The 25,060-nt window shown below is 44.0% G+C and overlaps 1 protein-coding gene across 6 annotated transcripts in view; it reads right to left on the reverse strand.

The window, feature by feature from the left end:
* Positions 1–25,060, reverse strand: part of LOC121284064 (protein furry homolog) — a 520,851-nt gene that overhangs the window by 270,375 nt on the left and 225,416 nt on the right. For all 6 annotated transcript variants that reach the window (XR_005944426.1, XM_041199077.1, XM_041199078.1 and 3 more), the window contains exons 15-16: positions 24,679–24,850; positions 9,885–10,017 (exon numbers count right to left, since the gene is read on the reverse strand). Coding sequence is in view for 5 of the 6 variants with exons in the window: in XM_041199077.1 (XP_041055011.1) it covers positions 9,885–10,017; positions 24,679–24,850 (305 nt within the window). In the remaining variant the exon portion in view is untranslated. The remainder of the gene's footprint in view (positions 1–9,884; positions 10,018–24,678; positions 24,851–25,060) is intronic.

Raw genomic sequence — 25,060 nt, forward strand, 5'->3', positions numbered from 1 at the left:
GTGTGCTTTCAATGCTCCTTCAAAAAGAATTAAGAGGGCAGTTCAACTGTCCAGTGGAGGCCCTTGGGAAGATTAAAAGCTGTAGGGCTTTTTTTTGGCAGTGTTGAAAGGTATATATGCAAATGCAAGCCGATGAGCTGAGGGCACAAATAGATACGTGGCAGCATGATATCATCACAATAATGGAAACTTGGTTTAAGGGGGGATAAAAATGGCAGCTCAAAATCCCTGGATATAAAGTTTTTAGGCTGTATAGGGAAGAGGATAAAAATGGTGGGGGTGTAGCGTTATTGGTTAAAGAATCAATTACAACTGTAAGGAGGGATGATATACTAAATGAAGCATCATATGAGGCCAAATGGGTTGAGCTCAGAAATAAAAAAGGGGCAACCACACTACAAGGAGTGGACTATAGACCCCCAAATAGTGGAAGGGAGTTAGAAGAGCAAATATGTAGACAGATTTCTGAGTGTAAAAACAATAGGGCAGTAATTGTTGGGGACTTCAACTGCCCTAATATCAATTGGGATACGAACAGTGTGAAGGGCACAGAGGGTGCAAAATTCTGGAATTGCCTTCAAGAGAACTTTTTTAGCCAGTCCAACAAGAGGGGCCACGATTCTAGATTTAGCCTTAGGAAATGAAGCTGGCCAAGTGGATCAAGTAGCAGCAGGGGACCATTTTGGAGATAGTGACCATAATATAGTTAGATTTAGCATCATTATGGAAAAGGACAAAGATAGAACAGGAGTAAAAGTTCTAAATTGGGGGAAGACAAATTTTACAAAGCTGAGAGGTTACTTGGCGAGAATGGACTGGATACAGCTTTTAGAAGGATAAACTGTGTCAAATTAGTGGGAGGCACTCAAAGGCGAGATTCTATGGGCACAGTGTAGACATGTCCACAAAAGGAAAAAGGGTAGTATTGCTAAATCTAGAGCCCCCTGGTTATCCAGAAGCATACAGGCCAAGGTAAAGCAGAAAAAGAAAGCTTATGACAGTCACAAAAGACGTAATACTGTAGCAAGCCTCGAGGAATTTCGGAAGTACAGGGTGAAGTAAAAATGGAAATTAGGAAAGCAAAAAGAGGATATGTAAAAACATTGGCAGGTAAAATAAAAGAAAATCCTATGATGTTTTACCAGTACATTAAGAGCAAGAGAATAAGTAAAAGGTAGGGCAAATTAGAGATGCAAATGGTAACTTGTGCGTTGATGCAGAAAATGTGGGCAGGGTTCTCAATGTGTACTTTGTATCTGTCTTCATTAAGGAGGGCAAAGATGCAGACATTCTAGTTAAAAAAGAGGAGCGTGAAATATTAGATACAATAAGCATAGTGAGAGATAAAGTATTGGAGGGACTGGCATCCTTGAAGGTGGATAAGTTACCAGGGCCAGATGGATTGTATCCCAGGCTGTTGAAGGAAGCCAGGGAGGAAATAGCAGATGTTCTGAGGATCATATTCCAATCCTTACTAGATATAGCTGAGGTCCCAGGGGATTGGAGGTCTGCAAACATTATATTCAAAAAGGGATAGGCCAGAAAATTATTGGCCGGTCAGTCTGACTTTGGTGGTGGGCAAATTATTGGAAACAATTCTGAGACAGGATGAACTGTCACTCAGAAAGGCACGGATTGATCAGGGATAGTCAGCATGGTTTTGTTAGTGGAAGATTGTGTCTTACTAACTTAATAGAATTTTTTGAGGAAGTAACAAGGAGGATTGATGAGGGTATTGTAGTGGATGTTGTCTACATAGATTTCAGTAAGACATTTGACGAGGTCCCACATGGCAGACTGGTCAGGAAAGTGAGATCTCATGGGATACAGGGAAAGGTGGCAGGTTGGATCCAAAATTGGCTCAGTGACAGGAAACAAAGGGTAGTGGTTGATAGATGTTTTTGCAAATAGAAAACAGTTTCCAGTGGTGTTCCTCAGGGCTCAATGTTGGTGCCCTTGCTGTTTTTTGATTTAGACTTAAATGTGGGAGACATGATTAGGAAATTTGCAGGTGACACAAAAATTGGCCGTGATAGTGAAAAGGATAACTGTCAACTCCAGAATTATATCAATGGATTGGTTGAGAGGATGGAAAAGTGGCAAATGGAATTCAATCCAGAAAAATGTGAGGTAATACATTTGGAGAGCGCAAAGCAAGGGAATGGTCAATAAACAGGAAGTTATTGAGAGATTGAGGAAGTGAGAGAACAAAGAAAAAAGAACAAAGAAAAGTACAGCACAGGAACAGGCCCTTCGGCCCTCCAAGCCTGCGCCGATCATATTGCCCGTCAACTTAAATATTTTGCACTTCCGGGGTCCGTATTCCTCTATTCTCATCCTATTCATGTAATTGTCAAGCTGCCTTCTAAACACCACAATCGTACCTGCTTCCACCACCTCCTCTGGCAGCAAATTCCAGACATTCACTACCCTCTGCGTAAAAAACTTGCCCCGCACATCTCCTCTATAGTTTTCTCCTCTCACCTTAAATCTATGTCCCCTAGTAATTGACTCTTCCACCCTGGGAAAAAGCTTCTGACTATCTACTCTGTCCATGCCACTCATAATTTTGTAAACTTCTATCAAGTCGCCCCTCAATCTCTGTCGCTCTAGTGAGAACAATCCAAGTTTCCCCAACCCCTCCTCATAGCTAATAACCTCCAGACCAGGCAGCATCCTGGTAAACCTCCTCTGCACTCTCTCCAATGCCTCCATATCCTTCTGGTAATGTGGTGACTAGAATTGCATGCAATATTCCAAGTGTGGCCTAACCAAGGTTCTATACAGCTGCAGCATGACTTCCCAGCTTTTATACTCAATACCCCTGCCAATGAAGGCAAGCATGCCATATGCTTTCCTGACTACCTTATCCACCTGCGCTGCCACTTTCAGTGACCTGTGGACCTGTACATCCAGATCCCTCTGCCCGTCAATGCACTTAAGGGTCCTGCCATTTACTGTATAATTCCTGCCTGTATTAGACCTTCCAAAATGCATTACCTCGCATTTGTCCGGATTAACCTCCATCTGCCATTTCTCCGCCCAAGTCTCCAACTGATCTATATGCAGTTGTATCCTTTGACAATCCTCTTCACTATCTGCAACTCCTCCAACCTTAGTGTCGTCGGCAAACTTACTAATTTGCCCAGTTACATTTTCCTCCAAATCATTTATGTATATTACAAACAGCAAAGGTCCCAGCACAGATCCCTGTGGAACTCCACTAGCCACAGCTCTCCATTCAGAAAAGTACCCTTCCACTGCTACCCTCTGTCTTCTATGACGAAGCCAATTCTGTATCCATCTTGCCAGTTCACCTCTGATCCCGTGCGATGTTACCTTCTGTACCAGTTTGCCATGAGGGACCTTGTCAAAGGCCTTACTGAAATCCATGTATATAACATCCACTGCCCTTCCATCGTCGATCATCTTTGTCACTTCCTCGAAAAACTCGATCAAGTTAGTAAGACACGACCTCCCCTTCACAAAACCATGCTGCCTCTCACTAATATGCCCATTTGCTTCCAAATGGTAGTAACTCCTGTCACGAAGAATCTTCTCCTATAATTTCCCTACCACTGACCTAAGGCTCACCGGCCTATAATTTCCTGGATTATCCCTGCTACCCTTCTTAAACAATGGAACAACATTGGCCAATCTCCAGTCCTCTGGGACCTCACCCGTAGCCAGTGAGGATACAAAGATTTCTGTCAAGGAAGAGACTTTGGAGTGCATGTCCACAGGTCCTTGAAGGTAGCAGGGCAGTTAGACAAGGCGTTCAAGAAAGCATTTGAAATGTTTTCCTTTATTGGGGAAGATATTGTTTACAAAACCAGGGATGTAATGATGGAACTGGACAAAATGCTGGTTAGGCCACAGCTGGAATTTTGTGTACAGTTCTGGTCACCACATTATAGGAAGGGCATAATTGCTCTGGAGAGAGTGCAGAGGAGATTTACAAGAATGTTGCAGGGCTTGAAAACTGCAGCTATGAGGAGACATTGGATAGACTAGGGTTATTTTCCTTAGAACAGAGAAGGCTAAGGGGTGACCTAATTGAGGTGTACAAAATGATAAGGGGCCTTAGATAGGGTAGACAGGAAAAACTTGTTTTCCAGAGCTGAGGGGTCAATTACCAGGGGACATAGATTTAAGGTGATTGGTAGAAGGATTAGAGGGGACATGAGGAAAAACCTTTTCATCCAGAGGATGGACGACATCTGGAATTCACTGCCTAAGTTGATGGTTGAGGCTGTACCAGGATCTGCATCTGAAGTGCTGTACCTGCAAGACTATAGACCAGGTGCTGGAAAGTGGGATTAAAATGAGCAGCTAGTTTCTTTTTGGCCAGCGCAGACATGCTGGACTGAATGGCCTCTTTCTGAACATAACTTTTCTATGGTTCTACGGTTTCTATGGAGTGCAGCTGACACACTGAGTGAAGGCTTGGAGTTTGGTGAGAGGGGAGTTCACTGAAGGGGGAGAAGAGTTGTTTGTTTCCTCTTTCTATCTTTCTCACTCCATAGAAATTGGTTCTTGCTCTACTACAGGGAAAGGACCTAGCTGTGTGGTGAGTATCTGGTAAGTTCTATTAAGTTCTGTTACTGGTTAAGTTCTATTCTATCCCTAAGTTTTAAAATAGTACACATTTGGTGCTAGTTAATCAAATAAATAAGAAAGCAACATTAAATAAGTGATTAATATAATTAAGTAATTATTTAAAACACATTAAGGATGGCAGGAAAGGTGGGTATCAAGGCTACAGCAGTGGGAGCTCCAGATAACATTGTGATCCAGGGCAAAATAGTCTGCCAAAAGTGATTGCGGCTTGAGGAACTTAGGCTCAGAGTCATTGAGTTGGTGGCTGGGCTGCTGACTCTGCGACACATCAGGGAGGGGGAAAGTCACCTGGATGCTTTATACCAGGAGACAGTTCACACCACTTAGGATAGGGTTTTCTGATTTGATCAATGGCCAGGGACAGGAGGGTGTGGCTGCAAGTGAGGCAGGTAAGGGCACCCAGAGGGCAGGAGTGCGAGCCTCTGCAATTGACCAATAGGTTTGAAGTTCTCTCAGCTTGTTTGGATGAGAGCAGGGGCTCCAGGGCAGATGAGCAAATTGACCATGGCACCGTGGTACAGGAAACCATCCAAGTGGGCGTAGGAAAAGGAATATAGTGCTAGTAGGGGACAGTATAGCAAGGGGAATTGATAATGTTTTCTGTAACAAAGAGCGAGAGTCCAGACGGCTTTGTTGCCTATCCGGTGCCAGGATTCAGGTCATCTGGAGAGGAACTTGCAGTGGGAGGGGGAGGATACAGTGGTCATGGTCCACGTAGGTACCAATGACATAGGCAGGATGAGGAAAGAGGCTCTGCATAGTCAGTATGACAAGGTAGGCCCCAAATTAAGAAGCAGAACCTCAAAAGGTAATAATTTCTGGATTATTACCTGAGCCACGTGCAGACACGATGGGCCGAATGGCCTCCTATGCTGTTAAAATTCTGTAATTTGGTGAAATTGGCACAGGATAAATAAGATTAGAGAAATTAATGCTTGGCTCAAAGACTGGCCCTCATGAGCAGCCTAACTAGGGAAGTAGAGAGAATTTTAAACTGAATAGTGGGGGCAAGAGATCAAATTTGAGAAGATGTGGTAAACCAAAGAGTAGAGACAAGGCAAAGGAGACAGGTATTAATATGGGAAATGATAAACAGACTGACAGGAAGGGACAGAGAGTACAATTCTAACAGTTAATTAGCAGATAAGGCTAGACACTACAAAAATAATAAAAGGACAAACTAAAAGCTTTGTATCTAAACGCACGTAACATTCTAAACAAAACAGATGAACTAATAGTGCAAATAGAAATAAATAAGTACAATCTGATAGCCATTACAGAGACATGGCTACAGAATGACATAGATTGGGACTTGAATATTGAATTAGGAAGGACAGGAAGTTACAAAAAGGTGGAGTGGTGGCTCTGTTAATTAATGATGGTATTAGCACATTAGAAAGGGATGACCTAAGCTCAGTTCACCAGGATGTATAAGTGGTTTGGGTTGAGATGAGGAATGATAAAAACAAGAAGTCACTTGGGGGAGTGGTATACAAGCCTCCTAATTGTAACTACACAGTGGGACAGAGTATAAAAGAAGAGATAATGGGAACTTACCAGCAAGGTACACCAATAGTCATGGGGGGCGAGTTTTAATCTACATATAGACTGGAAAAATCAGATAGGCAAGGGTAGTGTAGATGAAGTGTTCATAGAATGTTTTCGGGATAGTTTCTTAGAACAGCACATTCTGGAGCCAACCAGAGAGCAGGCTCTACTAGACCTGGTATTGAGCAACGGGATAGAATTAATTGATAACCTCCTAGTGAAGGCACCCCTAGGTAGCAGCAATCATAATATGATTGAATTTTACATTCATTTTAAATGTGTCCAAGAGCAGTATTTTAAACTTAAATAAGGTTAATTATGAGGGCATAAAAACAGAGCTGGCTAAAGTGAACTGGCATTTAAAGGGATATTTCAGAATAAACAGAATATATACATTCCAACGAGAGAAAAATTCCAAGGGGAGGGCCCACCATCCGTGGTTAACAAAATAAGTTAAACACAGTATCAAACTTAAAGATAAAGCGTATAATTATGCAAAGACAGATGGCAGGTCAGAAGATTGGAAAGAATATAAAGGACAGCAAGGAATGACAAAAAAGTTAATAAGGAGGGAAAAATTAGAGTATGAGAGAAAGCTAGCCAGTAATATAAAGACGGATAGTAAGAGTTTCCATAGGTATTTAAATAAGAAAATTTAACAAATTGAGCATTGGTCCTGTAGAGAGTGCGTCTCGGGAATTGATAATGGAAAGTAGGGAGATTGCAGATGAATTAAACAGGTATTTTGCTTTGGTCTTCTCTAGGAAGACACAAGTAACATCTGGAAATAGCTGTAAATCAGGAGCTGAAAGGGAGGGAAGAACTCGGGGAAATTACAATCATCGAGGAAGTGGTATTGAGCAAATTGTTGGGGCTACGGGCTGACAAATCCCCAGGTCCAGATGGACTTCACCCCAAGGTCTTGAAAGAAGTGGCTCTTGAGCTAGTTGATGCACTGGTTTTAATTTTCCAAAATTCCCTAGATTCAGGGAAGGTTCCATTATATTGGAAAATAGTGAATGTAACTTCTTTATTCAAAAAGGGAGGGAGACAGAAAGCAAGAAACTATAGGCTAGTTAGCCTAACACCTGTTATAGGGAAAATGTTAGAAGCTGTTATTAAAGATGTTATAGCAAAGCACTTAGAAAAATTCAAGGCCATTAGGCAGAGTCAACATGGCTTTGTAAAAGGGAAATCAGGTTTAAAGAATTTATTGGAGTTCTTTGATGGACTCACATGTGCTGTGGATAAAGGGGAACCGGTGGATGTACTGTACTGAGATTTCCAGAGGGCATTTGATAAAGCTTCACATCAAAGGTTATTGCAGAAAATAAAGGCTTGTGGTGTAGGGGGTAACATATTGGCATGGATAGAAGATTGGTTAGCTAACAGGAAGCAGAGTTGGCATAAATGGGTCTTTTTCTGGTTGGCAGGATGTGACAAGTGGTGTGCCATAGGGATCAGCGCTGGGGCCTCAACTTTTTACAATTTATGTAAATGATTTTGATGAAGGGACCAAAGGAATGGTTGCTAAATTTGCTGACGACACAAAGATAGGTAGGAAAGTAAATTGTGAAGATGACGTAAGTAGGCTCCAAAGTGGCACAGTTAGGTTAAGTGGGTGGGCAAAGACCTGGCAAATGGGGTAAAATGTGGGCAAACATAAAATCATTAATTTTGGCAGGAAGGATAAAAAAGCTTATTATCTAAATGGTGAGAAATTGCAGAGATCTGAGATTCAGGTGGACCCGGGTGTCCGAGTGCATGAAACACAAAAGGTTAGTATGCAGGTACAGTAGGTGATTAGGAAAGCTAATAGAATGTTATCATTTACTGTGAGGGAAATTGATTACAAAAGTAGGGAGGTTATGCTTCAATTTTACAGGGCATTGGTGAGACCACACCTGGAGTATTGTGCACAGTACTGGTCCCCTTTTTTAAAGAAAGCAGTAAATGCATTAGAAGCAGTTCCGAGAAGGTTTACTAGACCAATACCAGGAATGGGCGGGTTGTCTTATGAGGAAGGGTTTGACAAGTTAGGCTTGTATCCACTGGAATTTAGAAGAGTAAGAGGCGACTTAATTGATACCTTTAAGATCTTGAGGGGTCTTGACAGGGTGGATGTGCAGAGGATGTTTTCTCTTGTGGGAGAATCTAGAACTGCGGGGGGGGGTGGGGGTCAAAGTTTAAAAATAAGGGGTCACTCATTTAAAACAGAGATTAGGAGAAATTTTTTCTCCCTGAGGGATGAGTGTCTTTGGAATTCTCTTCCTCAAAAGGCAGTGGAAGCAGAGTCTTTCAATATTTTTAAGGCAGAACTAGATAGATTTTTGGCTAACAAGGAGGTGAAAGGTTATCGGGGATAGGCAGGAATGTGGGGTTGAGGTTACATTCAGATCAGGGTCTTATTGAATGGTGAAGCAGGCTTGAGGGGCTGAGTGGCCTACTCCTGCTCCTAATTCGTATTTTCATATGAATGCTATGCTCCGTGCACACTCCACACAATTTCAGCAGGCAGTCCGGCCAAAGGGAAGTCCCACAAGAAAGTTCTTATTTCTTTTTGTAGTACCAAATTATCAGCAGAAACAGGGCGGTAAGTAAATCCCACCTTTTTGGGGGCACTACTAGCATGGAGAAGTCCTCAAAATGTCCCTAGTGTTCCTTTCCATACAGGTAAAAATTGAGCAAAATAGTGTAAGCTGTCATATTTAATACATGAAATATAATAAAATTGATACTGGAATTAAAAAAACACAAATGACTTCAGAAATGTTTCTGAATGTACATATAAATACATATTCTCAACGGATTAATTAACAGCCATTGTGAATATTTGTTTAATTTCCAAAAATCAATGGGAGATTAATGAATATGTAAAGGCTAGGGTTCATCTCAGATTGAGAGATGAACTGGATGGTAAATCAGTTTAGGCTCCACTTATATACTTCATGCCAAAGATTGTAACATAACATTGAGAGGCCTGTGATCAGGTTCCTGTTAATCGTTTTGACTCAGAATAATGTATGGGTTTGGGTTTAAAGAGAGGAGAGTAAAGTTGCCTTCTTTGTAGGGTCACTTTATCGTTCAAATGAGGCATCTTCCACATACATTGAAACCCAATTTACAAATAAGGTGAATCACAGAGGACAGTCTCTAGGCGACTATGCTAAATGATATCATGGTATTACCCAAAGGACTTTGACATTTTCCCAGGTGTAATTCTTTCTCCCAAGGGAGGGAAAATATGGTAATAGACAATGTCGGCACACAGCAATTATATGTAAAAAAAAACGTCTCTAGAGACAAAGAGTGCAAGGATCTGGCTGATATCTGTTACAGCTGTTAAGAGAAGAATTGCTTGTACAAGTCACTCAATTTTCAAATGCATTGTGCTGGTACAGCCGATGACAGTAAGCTCTGGCCTATCTGCCACTTGTCTTTACTTTGCCCCATCCTTTTAAACTTCAACACCATGCAATTTTCCATTCTAATTACTAGTGCACACCTTACAAATGTTCAAACCTGCACCTTAAACTGTGAGTATATATACAAATAATTTGACCACAAAAATTGAGTGCTATTAGCATTTTATCATGGTTAAAATTTGCACCAGTTTTGAACCATTTGGAACTGATGTCCACCAGTACATAAAATCAGCCCCATCCTTTCACCATTAAATGAAAACAGAATTCTGTGTGAATTATATGCTTGCTTACGTGATCATGTCTTCAGGTTCTTTGTTCAATATCTGTGTATTGGTCAACATCATACAACGCCCAACTTCTTTGTCGAGGTGCCTTAAGATGCTATCTAGGGCTTTTCTTAGTTGTGGGTAGTACAGAGATATGCCTGTTGAGTTGAGAGCAAAATCTAACTTTTGAATAATTTTGACAGACTTCATTAACTTAAAGCATTGACTCTGAATTTCCTTGTTACCTGCAGCACCTATACCATTGTTACACTACTAGAAAATTTTATTTTACTGCAATTCACTTCTTATGCACTGTTTAAACAGACACAAATAGGTTGCTGGAAATGTGAACAATCTGGTTCAGCCTGAGACAGTGATGAAGGAGGGTGATGGAGTTGGTGCTGATGTGGCACTGTTCAGCGAACTTGGTGTGACATCTGTGCAACCTCCCTGCAAGAAACATGAGTAACATTCCTGACTGACATGCTAGCTCACAGACTCAGGAGTCTGTTCCTCTTGTCTTCCACTTCTTCCTGGATTTGCTTCCAGGACCTATAAAAAAATTGGTACATTATCAATTTTTCTTTATTTTTCCTCCAGTAGTGGGAAGACTGAAGCCATTTCCAAACTCCTTTCCTGAGCTACCAACTTCATCCCTCTCCTTGGCAACTGTCTGACACTAAACCAGAAAATCTGACCTCGAGATGAGCTTCTGACCACTTATTTGTACCATCATCAAAACCAACAATTTCCATCACTGTAACTTCACCAAACTTTGCTCATGCCTCAGCTCATCTGCTGCTGAAACTCTCATTCACATATTTGTTACCTCTAGAATTGACTGTTCCAACTCACTCCTGGCTGATCTTCCGCATTCTCCGCTCTGTAAACTTGAGCTCATCCAAAACTCTGCTGCATTTATCCTAACTTGCACCAAGTCTTGTTCACCTATCACTGGTGGGCTTGCTTACTGGCCTCTGGCCAAGCAACATCTTGATTTTAAAATTCCCCATCACGGTTTTCAAATCCTTCCATGGTTTTGCGCCTTTTTATTTGTGTAACCTCCTACAATCTCACAACTCTGTGCTCTTCTAATTCTGGCCTCTTGAGCATCCCTGATTTTAATCACTCCATCAATGCTGGCCATACCTTCAGTTGTCCAAGCCCTAAGCTCTGGAATTCCCTCCCCACACCTCTCCACCTATCTATCTCTCTTTCCTCCTTTAAGACACTCCTTAAAAACTACCTGTTTGGTCAAGGTTTTGATGATGTAACCTAATATCTCCCACTGATTATCAACTCAATCAGCTGATGAATCAGTATTCTTCCATGTTGATCACTACTTGGAAGAAGCACTGAGGTTGGCTATGGCACAGAATGTACTCTGAGTGGGGGGGCTTCAATGCCCATTACCAAGAGTGGCTTGGTAGTACCGCTACTGACCGAACTGGCTAAGTTCTGAAGGGCATATCTGCCAGACTGGGCCCGCAGCAGGCAATGAGGGAACCAGCAAAAGGGAATATGCTACTAGACTTTGTCCTCATCAATCTAGCTGTGATAGATGCATCCGTCCATGACAGTATTGGTAGGTGAAAGACAGTGGAACAGCATTGGCGGAGTTGCTGGGAGTAATTTGGGAGACACAGCAAAAATTCATCCCTAGGAAGATGAAGCATACTAAAGGAAGGACGAGGCAACCATGGCTGACAAGGGAAGTCAGGGACAGCATAAAAGCTGAAGAGAAAGCATACAATGCGGTGAAGAGCAGTGGGAAACCAGGGGATTGGGAAGCCTACAAAGACCAACAGAGGACAACTAAAAAAGAAATAAGGAGGGAGAATATTAAATATAAGGGTAAACTAGCCAGTAATATAGAAGAAGATTGCAAGAGTTTTTTTTTAGATATATAAAGGGTAAGAGAGAGGCAAAAGTGGACATTGGGCTGCTAGAAAATGACGCTGGAGAAGTAGTAGTGGGGAACAAAGAAATGGCGGAGGAACTGAATAGGTACTTTGCGTCAGTCTTCAGTGGAAGACACGAGTGACATCCCCAAAGTTCAAGAGAGTCGGGGGCAGAGGTGAGTAAGGTGGCCATTTCCAAGGAGAAGGTGCTGAGAAAACTGAAAGGTCTGAAGGTGGATAAATCACCTGGACCAGATGGATTACACCCCAGAGTTCTGAAGGAGATAGCTGAAGAGATAGTGGAGGCGTTAGTGGCGATCTTTCAGGAATCACTGGAGTCAGGTAGGGTCCCAGAGGACTGGAAAATCACTAATATAACCTCTCTGTTTAAGAAGGGAGTGAGGCAAAAGACAGAAAGTTACAGGCTGATTAGCCTGACCTCAGTCATTGGTAAGATTTTAGAGTCCATTATTAAGGATGAGATTTCAGAATACTTGGAAATGCATGGTAAAATCAGGCAAAGTCAGCATGGTTTCATCAAGGGGAGGTCATGCCTGACAAATCTGTTAGAATTCTTTGAGAAGGTAACGAGTAGGTTAGACAAAGGAGAGCCAAAGGATGTTATCTACTTGGACTTCCAGAAGGCCTTTGACAAGGTGCCGCACAGGAGGCTGCTCAGTAAGATAAGAGCCCATGGTGTTAGAGGCAAGGTACTAGCATGGATAGAAGATTGGCTCTCTGGCAAGAGGCAGAGAGTGGGGATAAGAGGGCCCTTCTCAGGATGGCGGACAGTGACTAGTGGAGTTCCGCAGGGGTCAGTGTTGGGACTACAACTTTTCACTTTATACATTAATGATCTAGATGAAGGAACTGAGGGCATCCTGGCTAAGTTTGCAGATGATACAAAGATAGGTGGAGGGACAGGTAGTATTGAGGAGGCGGGGAGGCTGCAGAAGGATTTGGACAAGTTAGGAGAATGGGCAAAGAAGTGGCAGATGGAATACAATGTGGGGAAGTGAGAGGGTATGCACTTTGGTAGGAAGAATAGAGGCATAGACTATTTTCTAAATGGGGAGAGAATTCAGAAATCTGGAGTGCAAAGGGACTTGGGAGTCCTAGTCCAGGATTCTCTTAAGGTTAACTTGCAGGTTGAGTCGGTAGTTAGGAAGGCAAATGCAACGTTGGCATTTATTTCAAGAGGACTAGAATATAAAAGCAGGGATGTGCTGCTGAGGCTTTATAAGGCTCTGGTTCGACCACATTTAGAATATTGTGAGCATTTTGGGCCCCATATCTCAGGAAGAATGTGCTGGCCCTGAAGACGGTCCAGAGGAGGTTCACGAGAATGATCCCAGGAATGAAAGGATTAACATATGAGGAACGTTTGAGGACTCTGGGTCTATACTCGATGGAGTTTAGAAGGATGAGGGGGGATCTGATTGAAACTTACAGAATACTGAAAGGCCTGGATAGAGTGGACGTGGGGAAGATGTTTCCAATAGTAGGAGAGACTAGGACCCAAGGGCACAGCCTCAGAGTAAAGGGAAGACCTTTTATAACAGAGATGAGGAGAAACCTCTTTAGTCAGAGAGTGGTGAATCTATGGAATTCATTGCCACAGAAAGCTGTGGAGGCCAGGCCATTGAGTGTATTTAAGACCGAGATAGATAGGCTCTTGATTGGTAAGGGGATCAAAGGTTATGAGGAGAAGGCGGGAGAATGGGGTTGGGAAACTTATCAGCCATGACTGAATGGCGGAGCAGGCTCGATGGGCTGAATGGCCTAATTTCTGCTCCTATGTCTTTTGGTCTTATGGTGTGCCACTGCGCAGTCCTTGTGAAAACAAAAAGTCCTGTCTCACACACTCAGCATAGCCTCCATCATGTCACGTGGCACTAACACCTGGTGAAGCTATAACACAGGACGACTTGAATGCCAAAAAGTGGAAGCAGCATGCAACAGACAGAGCTAAGGGATCCCACAACCAACAGATCAGATCTAAGCTCTGCTGTCCTGCCACATCAAGTAGTGAATGGTGGTGGACAATTAAACAACTAGAGGAGGCGGCTCCACAAATATCTCCATCCTCAGTGGTGGGGCAGCCCAGCACATCAGCAAAAGACAAGGCTGAAGCATTTGCAAACATCTTTAGCCAGAAGTGCCAGATGGATGACCAATCTTGGCAGCCTCATGAGATCCCCAGCATCATAGATGCCAGTTTTCAGCCAATTCAATTCACTCCATGTGACATCAAGAAACGGCTGAAGGCACTGAATACTGCAAAGGCTATGGGCCCTGACAACATTCCGGGAATAGTACTGAAGGCTGTTCAGTAGCCAAGCTGTTCCAGTACAGATACAACACTGGTACCCACCTGGCAATCTGGAAAATTGTCTAGGTATGTACTGTTCACAAAAAGCATGACAAATCCGACCCAGCAAATTACTGCCACAACAGTTGACGCTCGATCATCAGCAAAATGATGGAAAGGGTCACTGACAGTACTATCAAGAGGCACTTACACAGCAATAACCTGCTAATAGTCAGCTTGTGTTCCATCAGGGCCACTTGGTTCCTGACTTCATTACAGCCTTGGACCAAACGTGGACAAACGAACTGAACTCAAGAGGGGAGATGAGAGTGACTGCCCCGACATCAAGGCAGCATTTGACCGAGTGTGGCAACAAGACACCCTGGCAAAATTGACGTCAAACAGAGATCAGGGGGAAATTCCACCATCTACCATGGTGGGATTTGAACCCATGCTCTAGAACATTAGCCTGGATTATCTGGATTATCAGTCGAGTGACATTACCACTATGCCACTATCGCCTCAGTAAAATGTCCAATGTACCATTGCACAACGTTCAGTACCATTCCCAACTCCTCACATACTGAAACAGTTCACGCTCATATGCAGCAAGGCTTGGACAATATTCAGGCTTAGTCTCAAAAGTGGCAAGTAACATTCGTGTCAGAGTCTCAGGCAATGACCATCTCCAACAAGAGATAATATAACCATCTCCCCTTGACATTCAATGGCTTTAACTTCGCTGAATCCCCCATTATCATGGGGATTACCATTGACCAGAAACTGAATTGGACCAGCCACCAACGGCTACAAGGTCAAAGACTGGGACCCAGACTTTCGCTCCTGGGTCGGATGCGCAGAGACAAGAATTCCTGGCTCTGTGAACCCGATCTTCGAATGGTCACCTACAGCTGGGATTTTCGTTCCGGGAGATGGGCTGGATTAGAAGTCAGGCTGCCTCCCTGAAACGAGTGCAGAGGCTGCCGGTTGTGAAGGCAAGCTGGGCGGAATGCCTGCCTCTGTGCATCAGCGTTTTGTTGAATTAAGGAAAAGATTAAAACAAAAAATAGCCCTCCAGCCCTCACTCCACCCTCCCATAAACTCCCCGTGTTCCATCCATGCCAACCTATGCTAACTTATGCCCCCCACCCACTTCCATGGCGCCTCATAACCTCTATGCCAAACCATGCCCCTCTATCCACCCTCATGCCCCTCCATACTATCTATGCCACTCAGATTCCCATAGCCCCTAATTGACCCATGTCAATTTAGTGTCAACCCCTGTCAACCAATGCCCCCCACCCACCACCCTTCGCCCTTACTCGCCTCCAAGCCAACTCACCTAGTATCCTATGACAGTTCCTTGACAGCACTGACTGCTCCTTGACAGCTTTGACAGTTCCATGACTGCTTTGATAGCTCCCTGGTAGCTTTGACGGTTCTAATGAGTTTATGCACTTTTTATGCACAATCACGTTTAATTTTAACAATCCCAAAGGGTGCCTTACCTCTCCCAAATGTATCTGGGGCCATATCCAAAGGGCTACCTTACTTCTCCAAAGGGGTACCCTGGCTATCCAAACAAATCCGTTAAGTTACCAAGTTCAGACCTGCTCTTACCTGGTCTAATCTGCACACTCCAGGTTTCACACTCCTGGCTACCAAAATCCCATGGCCCAACTCCAGACCCACCCCCACAAATATAGGAAATGCCATGTTCATGGGTTGGACTTAAAATTTCCAGGCTCCTCTGTCATTTTGATGGAGAGACTCTTCAACATGGTGAAAATCTAGGTCTGGGAATTCTGATGCGAATAACTCACCCCCTGGCTCCCCAAAGCCTGTCCACCATCTACATGGCACAAGCCAGCACTGTGATGGAATATTCTCCACTTGCCTGGATGAGTGTGGCTCCAATAACACTCAACAAACTCGACACCAACTAGGACAAAGTGGTTTACTTGACTGGCACCCTATCCACCACTTAAAATATTCACTTCTTCCACCACTGACGCATAGTGGCAGCAGTGTGTTCCATATAAAAGGTGCACCACAGCAATTCACCAACACTCCTTCGACAGCTCTTTCCAAACTCATGACACTTACTATCTAGAAGGGCAAGGACAACAGATTTATGGGAACACCACCACCTACAGGTTCCCCTCCAAGCCACACACCACCCTGACTTGGAACTATATCACGATTCCTTCACTACCGCTGGATCAAAGGCCCAGGACTCCCTTTCTAACACAACATGGACTCTAGAAGTTCAAGGAGGTGGCTCACCACCACCTTCTCAAGGAAAATTAGGGATGGGAAACAAATGTTGGTCTTACCGGTGATGCTCACATTCCATTAAAGAATAAAAAAAGTCTCAGTTTCATACTTTGCTTTATAATGCTTTTGTGAAGCACCTTGGGATCTTATATTACTTTAAAGGTGCGATATAAATTTAAGTAGTAGCTTTTGTTGTTGGTGGTACCATGTCATTTGCCCAGTGGGTAGAGCAGTACACTACTGCTCTTGAAGCTGTCCCAATGCACTGAAGATGATGATCAGAAATGCCCTGAAGGAGATTTGATCAAAATATGATGAATAATATTCACTGCAGTAATCCTTTGCAGTCCCCAAGTGTTCTCTTAAAGAACGGAGTGGGCTGAAAAGACTTGAGCACTTCTATACTGAAGTTTCCTGAAGGCTAAGTCACTCTCACTAGTTTTAAGCATGACTTACACCGGAACCAAGTGAATTGCAAAAGGTATACCATCAGGCTTAAGTGAAACTCCCTCTGGAAATGAATGGCAGATATAACATTTTTTAAATATTGGTGTTTAGGTGATATAACTAATATTAATAAAATTCTGGGCCATGGTCCTTGCTTCGGTCACTAATTTTAGAATGCAATCAATGTCTCACAATGCCCTTTATAAAATAGTTTCTGCTGCTCCCTACCTTAAATCTCTTACATTTAATCTAATACCTATGTCCCTTTGTTTTAGACACCTGAATCACTGGAAACCGAGGGCTGAAAATCAATATCATTGCACCTGTTTCTCACGCATAAAAGAGGCTCAACGTTGCCAGTGCAGAGGCCTACGCCCAGTCTGCAAAAGCAATCGGACCGCTGCTAAATTGGTTGCGATTTTTTTTTAGGTGGGCGCCTGAAATGAGCACAGTCCCCATTTCCATATATCATCAATTACAAATCCAAACTCTTAAATTTGTTAAGACTAGTTTAAGCTTGCGATGGCCTAACCAGCAGTTCTTTACCAGTAGTTCAGTTTACTCGTCTAACGTTTTCTGCCTGATGTTATCTTGATATTCCCCACACAGGAGGCCACTCAAAAAAAGGCCACAAAATCTTTTGGAAGTTTGTTTTAGTGAACTCGATCAGAACAGTTGTGTTTATTTCCGGGTCCATAAAACAATAATGTTGACTGTTGGACTGTACTCATACCCCACTGATTCCCTTCTCACCCTGACCTGCAGACCTTAGAACCAGCTAAAATTGGTTACGCCCAGACAAGCCAGCTGTACGAGTATAGACTGCCTGAGTTATGATGGCAAGGCATGAGGACAAATTTCGTCCAGTACTTGGACCTCTCCATTTTCTCACCGTTATTGCACGCTGTGGAATCATGTTGGTTTGAGGTGCAACAAATTTAGGTTCCAATCTGCAATTACCCTGTTTCAGCATGGCTTTAAACACCTTTATAAACTCATCTACAATCTCCTCTATTCCAATGGACACAGCCCCTATTCTTCATTTTTATATTGTGTGTATTAGACAGCACTGAATCTGCACTGTACTCCCTCTGTTATTTTAACATTATTCCTACTGTGTGGGCCCCAAATCTGTACAAAGGCGGCAAAATTTAATGCAACCTGTTGAAGCAGGATTTGTGGCGGGAGGGGCCATAGAATCGCATGGGGAGTGGGTGGATTGGAATCCTGACGGTGGAAACTGACAGCCGAATTAAACATCTGGTGGGAAAGCAGCAAACCCACATGAACGTGGTGGAGAAATCCAATTAGGATTGTTCAGGAGGTAGTTAAGAGACAGCTGCATGTTGCTGAAAGCAATCCAACCCACCTTTTTGGATTAAGCAAGTGGCAAGCAGGTTTATAAGAAATCAGATCCCCGACCAGTGAAAGCTGGCAGTGTTGCACTGAGGTGTCAGCCATTTTGCAGCTGCCTTCCACATGAGGACAGGAATTCGTAAAGTTGCAGGCTGAGGAGCATATATCAGTGGGGCAAGGCCTGATGATACAAGCTGAGGGGCATGGATCAAAGGGGAAAGACCAAATGGTACAGGGTGAGGGGCATACATTGGTACTTTAAATTCAAGGGCAGCAACCAATAAAAGAGCTGAAATTGGACCCATGGAAGACAGAAACCCAATATTGTTTTACGCATGAGCAGTGAGTGAGCAGCGCCGAGGGAGGCATCTGCAGGCACCAGATAACCATTATTGGAGAGGCAGAAGCAACAAAAGTGCCCATCCCTACCAAGTAATTGGATGGGCCACTTGTGTCCATTCGCCTAATCGGCTGGCACTGCGTGATTCTGGTCAGCTGGCTCCTTCTGATCCACTCAGGAATCCTGCCAACTTCTGGGTTTGCCATTATGACCGTCTCTCCTGGATTAAATTCCGCCCAGTATGCCAACTGAGGCCTTAGTAAGATTTTAAATAGATTCGCACTTAAGGCCAGCATTTTTGTCCCCAGTTGGGTTTGCCGAGTCGGGAGATTTCCTAGCTCAGTGTACCCAATCTTTAAGAATGGCCACCTGCAGGTCGGATTTTGGTAGGGGGGGGGGCGCTGTAAAACGGGTTAGGGCGGGTCCTGGAGTGGGGAGGGTCCAGAGATGCCCTTGTGCAGGTCGGGCGCCTGGACACATATATAAAGCGCTCCCTTGAAGTTTCAGTTCTGGTGAATGGAGCAAGTTGTGAACCTTGGAGGAGATGTTGTGGAGTGGCCAATGTTGTCCAACTTTTAGATTATCCAAAAGCATCATGGGCTTTCCCTATGGGGGAATTGTCTTTGATGCTTCCTAATGAAAAGTGTGCTGAACTAAACCACTGAGCGATTCCCAAGACATAGCCATGGAGGTGGCATTGTCTTGCTACCACAATTTGATGCAAATAAAACGCAGTGAATCAGTAAGCTGGCTTGATTCAGTGGATGAATGAACAACATTACCATGCTCATTAGCCCATCCACGCCCTATTGTCACTCATCTCTCAGGATGTGTCCACACTGTGGACCCTTGACCAGGTCCATCAAATTTGCAGTGTAGTGGCATAACAGTCTGAATAAGACAGAGTAAGCCAGTAGGGACGTCAGTTGTCCAAGAGCACAGCATGTCATCTTGGAGTGACATCCACAACATACATGGCACCAAACATTTATGCAGAGCCCTTCTCTCAACCATACTGTTAAGTGTATTCATAGATGAGACGATGTGCATGATTAGGGCATGTAAGCACACAAAAGTGAATTAAGCAATGAATTATGAGTTGCTCATGAGCCTTCTCACCATACGTTTTCATTAATTAACATATTAATTCATAGAATGTTGCACAGATTAGGCACATCTTAAGGGAAGGGGCTAGACTTTCTGACCGGGGCCTGGAGGTCTTAGGAGAGGAAGTCCAAAGGCTAAGGGGCATCATTTACCTAGCTGGCCATCAAAACCCACCTGCCACAAGCAAGAAGGTATGGGTGCAGATTGTGGCAGCGATGAGCGCCACCAGCGACAACAAAAGATCGTAGATTCAGTGCCGCAAAAGTCTGTGACATTTTGTATTCTGGCAAGGTGAGTTGCTTGGCTCATAGATACAGAGGTCCAAGGCAAGGGTCAATTATGCATGCTGCAGATAAGGTGCGAGACACGGCACATACAATCATACAATCTTCAATACTGAAGCAGACGATTGTGTAAACAGCCCATTTAGTTGCGTGCAAAACAGATGTGAATAGGCTGTATGATGTGCTGACGCATTGAAGAGAAATATATCTACACATGCTATATATGACGGTGACATAAATTCATGTTTGGTTGCAGAACAAAAGGGTGGAAAACACCAGAGAGATGGCCCGGGCTGGGGGTGCGAAAGGCCACCTAAGGCCCATGCAACCCATGGAACAAATGGCCCTGGAGAGCGCCAGGGTGCAGAAGCTGCTGGCTGTTGGTGATGGTAAATCTCCAGTAACAGGTGATAAAAGAGGTGTTGAGATTGCCTTGACACATGGCAGTAAAGGTGGAGGTCATGCTGTCACTTTGCTGAGCACAATGGGATTCTGGCACGAGAGGAAGCGCAATGATGGGGTTGCATCATAAAGGCAGCAGGAGCATGGTTACTGCAGTGGTGTGCATCAGAGGGTGCTATCACTATGAGCAAGACTATACCTAAGTATCTAATTTTGTGTCTCCTGCAGGTTCAAGCTGTTGGCTCTCACTCAGGTCCATTTCATCCCTCGGGCATCAAGAGGAGGAAGATATGTCCAAGAAGGCAGCATCACATCATACTAGCGCTCACTGCCATCTCAGATATAAGCACTTCAGATGGATGTAGTGCATGTTTAGAGTCAGTGGCACAGGGTGCAAGTCATCACAGCAGAGTGCAGGGAGAGGTGTCAGAGTCAGAGATATGTGTGCGCAGTTCCCCTCGGAGGAGGAAGGAAAGTCATGACGATGCTCCAGAGGGCAGGAATATGGAGTCTTGAGAGTCAGCTTTTAGGGCACGGTGTTTGTCCAATCAGGAGATGTGTGAACATCTGGCAGAGTACCCTGAAACAGTGGGAGCTCTTGGACTGCGAATGGAGGAGTCCATCAATGTCAAGAGCTCCACATTGTCTCTGGGGCTCAGCCGCATGAGCTCTTATGATGAGAGATTGGCCAGTCTCGTGGAGAGACACATGCAGCAACACTTAAATTGGATGCAAGAGCAGCATCTTGGCCAGGAAAGGGTGCAAGGGTCGTTCAGTAGCCTGGAGCAATTTGTTCAGAATATGAACGCTGACATCCATAGAATACATGAAGAACTGTGTACCCTTAACAAGTTGGTCACACTGTTGGCTCAGTAGTTGCTGGATTGGACGATTGCTGCACACCAGCAGCCAGCCCCATCAACCCCACCTGAAGGCTCAACCCAGAGCTGTGGAGGTAACTGAAGAGGGTGAAGGTGTCGAGAGCTCCTCAGCACCCTCATCTGGCCTACCTGTACCAGTGACCATGGCTGCCTATGCAGAGATGCAGGGGCCACAGTGTGAAAGAGGTCCCCAATGTGTATCTGCATGACGAGGCAGGCCACCACACTCCTCATTGCCCTTTAGACAAAGAGCTGAGCATCCTGTCTCCACCTCCTCAAAGGCAACACGGGGGGCACTTCATTGGAGTGTACATGAGCGCAGAGCACTATCTAGCCTAGAGCACTAATGGGTTCACTGTGGTTACTGTATTCATATTGTATATAGCATATTTGAACATTTGTCCAATATATTTCTTTTCACTTCTACATGACCCTGTGTGTGCGTGTACAATAGAGAGCTCAAAAGGAATGATAAAAATATGAGTTAGCTTCTTACCAGTAATATTGAGGGCAACATGCTGAGTTGCATCTCAGCATGTCTTCATCAGGAACAATGATGTAGCTTGATTGGTGAGGCATATGAAAGCTTCTTCCTTCTCTGTTGCATCACTTAAGAGTCCACAGGTCAAAGGCTCAGAAACTAAGATGTTCCCTGTATCTTTCAGTTTCCATCTAAGCGTGACTTTAATGGAGGCTTAATGATCCCACTCCATGACTAGATGCTGGTCAGCAGGTGTATCTGAAGCATGAATGCTGGGTGGTGGACATTCACCTAGACTGTATCTTTGCACTCTGACCTTAGTTTGAGCAGTACAGCTCGGTAAGCCACGTCTGGTCCAGTTAAATAGGTTGTGTGATGTCGCCACTACAGTGGTTGTACTGTCATTTCCAGTGTTACAGGGTGTGGTTTACGTGGTTTGCAGAGGTATATTTAAGCTAGAACTGATGCATGTGGCACCCAAGTCTTAACCTGGACCACCGGACAGAATGGTTGTAGGACAAGTTCTTTCAATGAGCTGTCATGGCATAGCTGGCTAATCGTCATGCATGAGATGCCATATCTGCATGAATGATGTAACTTACACTTGTGTCAGCATGTACAGGGTTCAACACATTCCTTCGTGTCATTATCTGTATTGTGGATATGAATGGATGACAGTCTATTTGGTGGCAGGGGTGCCTCATTCACGGCAAATGGCATTCATGTGAAGGGGCCAGGATGAAAGGGACTTATTACCACGCGTCTGAAAGATGCTGACAACCGTGTTTATGATGGAGAGGGTAGCTATTTCAATGTGATGATGCTTTGCTCACTTGTGAAGTCCCTTGAGACACTCTGACATCATGGTACCTGGATCTTTCTGTGGCGGTCACCAGGAACTGTCTGAATACATTAATTATTTTGAAGAACCTTACAAAAATCTATTCTGCCCAAGGACCCATCTGGCAAGGACAGTCCTGGCATGTCCTTGCCTCCCTGCTGCTCTGCCATTGTCGGGCTCATCACCTTCATCTGTATTGGAAAGGCCTGAATGTACATAGGCTTCTTCTTTACCCTCATGTTCCTCATCTTCTTCCTTCTCAGAAGTTGTGGCTTTGCCCATGGCCTCATCGTCATCAAGCTGGAGTCCCTTTCACTGTGCAATGTTATGCAGTAAGCAGCACACAGCAACTATTCTTGAAACCCTTGCTGGGGAATATTGGAGAGCTTACCCTGAGCAATCAAGACATTGGATTCTCACTTTTAAAATGCCAAGTGGTCTGCTCGATGGTGTTCCTGGTGATGACATGGCTGCTAGTGTAGTTTCTCTCTGCCACTGGCTATTGATGTCAGAAGGGGTCACTGGCCAAGTTCTTATGGGGTAGCCCTTGTCCCCTAGAAGCCAAACCCAGATCTGCATAGGTGGATGAAATAGACTGGGATATTGTGAATTCCTTTGTATGAAGGACTCGTGCAGCAGCCCGAAAATCTTGTGCACAGTTGAAGTAACACCTTATTGCAGTCACAAACCTGCACATTGATGGGAGTGAAATGATTTGAAGGCACACTGAGTTGGGGCCTCTACTGCAACATGAGTGCAGTCAATGATGCCCTGCATCTGAGGGAAGCCTCTGAGACTCAAGATCCATGGAGACTCAAGATCCATGGGGAAAGAGCCTGAGGCATAGAGGTTCAGTGTGACAGTTACCTTCACAGCCACTGGCAGGGCATGGGGGTGGTGTCAATGGGTTGTGGCTCCAGCTACCACTGCACCATGCGACAAATGTCTGTCACAACATCGCGGATCAACCTGAGTCTTCTTTGGCATGCATTTTCTGTTGAGATATGATGTCCTTGTTCTGTACACCTTCCCCACAGGGTAGAATCGAGTTGTCCTTCCTCTCCTCTTCCTTCTTGCTGCTCATGTTGCTGCCTCTTCCACATGACCTTCAGCCCTCCCTCTGAGCTCTGGGTGCTCACACTGACTGGCTTCAACTGCCCTTATGTGAGAGGGTGCCATGCCCATCCTCTATGTTTCCTTGGACAAAGCGCTACGCGCACTTCCAAGGTGCATCTGGGGAGATAATTGGGGGAAACAAAAAATTGCCCTAGCAGACCAGCCTCCCACTCGCTTGAGTCATGAGACGACAGTGGGAGTTAAGGTCCTGGCATTTCTGGGGCACTAAATGAAAACTTCAATATAACTTCACAGGGGTACCTCACCTCTCCAAGGTGCATCCTGGCTCTCCAAGAGACAATGCGCAGAAAACAGACATCCTCTGACCTGGTCTGCTCTGCACACTCTGGGCTTCACGCAGCAGTGGTGCAAAAATCTGAAGTGGAGGCAGCTGGTGATTTAAATGGCCAGCTGCCTGCGCAATTCGCGGATGTGTAAAACCCAGTCCGACTCCAGTCCTGCCTCCACAAAGATGGGAAATATCGAGTTCGGGGCAGGACTTTGACATTTCGCCCAAGTCCAGGACCTTCGCCAAGACAGAGAGCCTCTCTGTCATGGCAAAAATCCGAGCCTAAATGTCAACTTTTAATATCTATATCTCTTGCCATAAAAAAGGTTCCTTTTTATTTTTTACTCAAGGTACTCAAGTTTTGTGAACTTGAACTCCCAAATCCCTCAGCTCTTCCATCTGACCCAGCTTTCCCTCATACAAAGTATAATTACTACTTTATACCTAAATATATCAGCTTTCATTCATTGATATTGACTTTCATTTGCTATATCCTTTCCCAGTTATCAACAACCATTTGCAATTTCATTTGGTACTCAGAATTATTTCTTATGCCCCCTCTTTCATGATCATCTGCAAATTTGGACAACACTCTCTCTAATTTTACATCCAAACTAGTAATTTTATTATGTATATAGAAAATATTTCAGAATGCAAGTGGTATTTAACTTGATAGAACTTTATTTTCCAATTTCAACATGGTTTCTCTTAATCATCTGCTGTAATTCAAAGATTTTATCCCATTGCCATAAAAAGTAACTTTTTATATTACAACTCATGACTGACCTATCATTTTTGCTTCTTCCTCTGTCAAAGTTTTACTCAAGTAGGTCTTCTTCACTCTCAGTGTATTGCCAGAAGGCAGTACAGCTCCTGTGTTAGGCATTGGTGGCTCCCCATCCTTCTGTTGCAGATTGTCAGCAACCACAAGGAAGGCTCTCAAACCAATGTTCATTCTCTGTGAAGCATATTGTGGAAGCACACTGAGTTAATATTGTTATGAAACAACAACCTTCCTTGATTTATAATAGTTAGGATTAAAATTACACCTATTATCATGCCAATATATGGCAATCCTTTATTAGAATAGTGTCTAAAATGTTATGCAGATTTCTAGAAGATTTCACCTTCAATTTTATATCAATGATTTTCTTGGGTTCAAAGCAGT

The sequence above is a fragment of the Carcharodon carcharias genome, chromosome 11 (genome assembly GCF_017639515.1).
Source record: "Carcharodon carcharias isolate sCarCar2 chromosome 11, sCarCar2.pri, whole genome shotgun sequence".
Lineage (NCBI taxonomy): Eukaryota > Metazoa > Chordata > Chondrichthyes > Lamniformes > Lamnidae > Carcharodon > Carcharodon carcharias.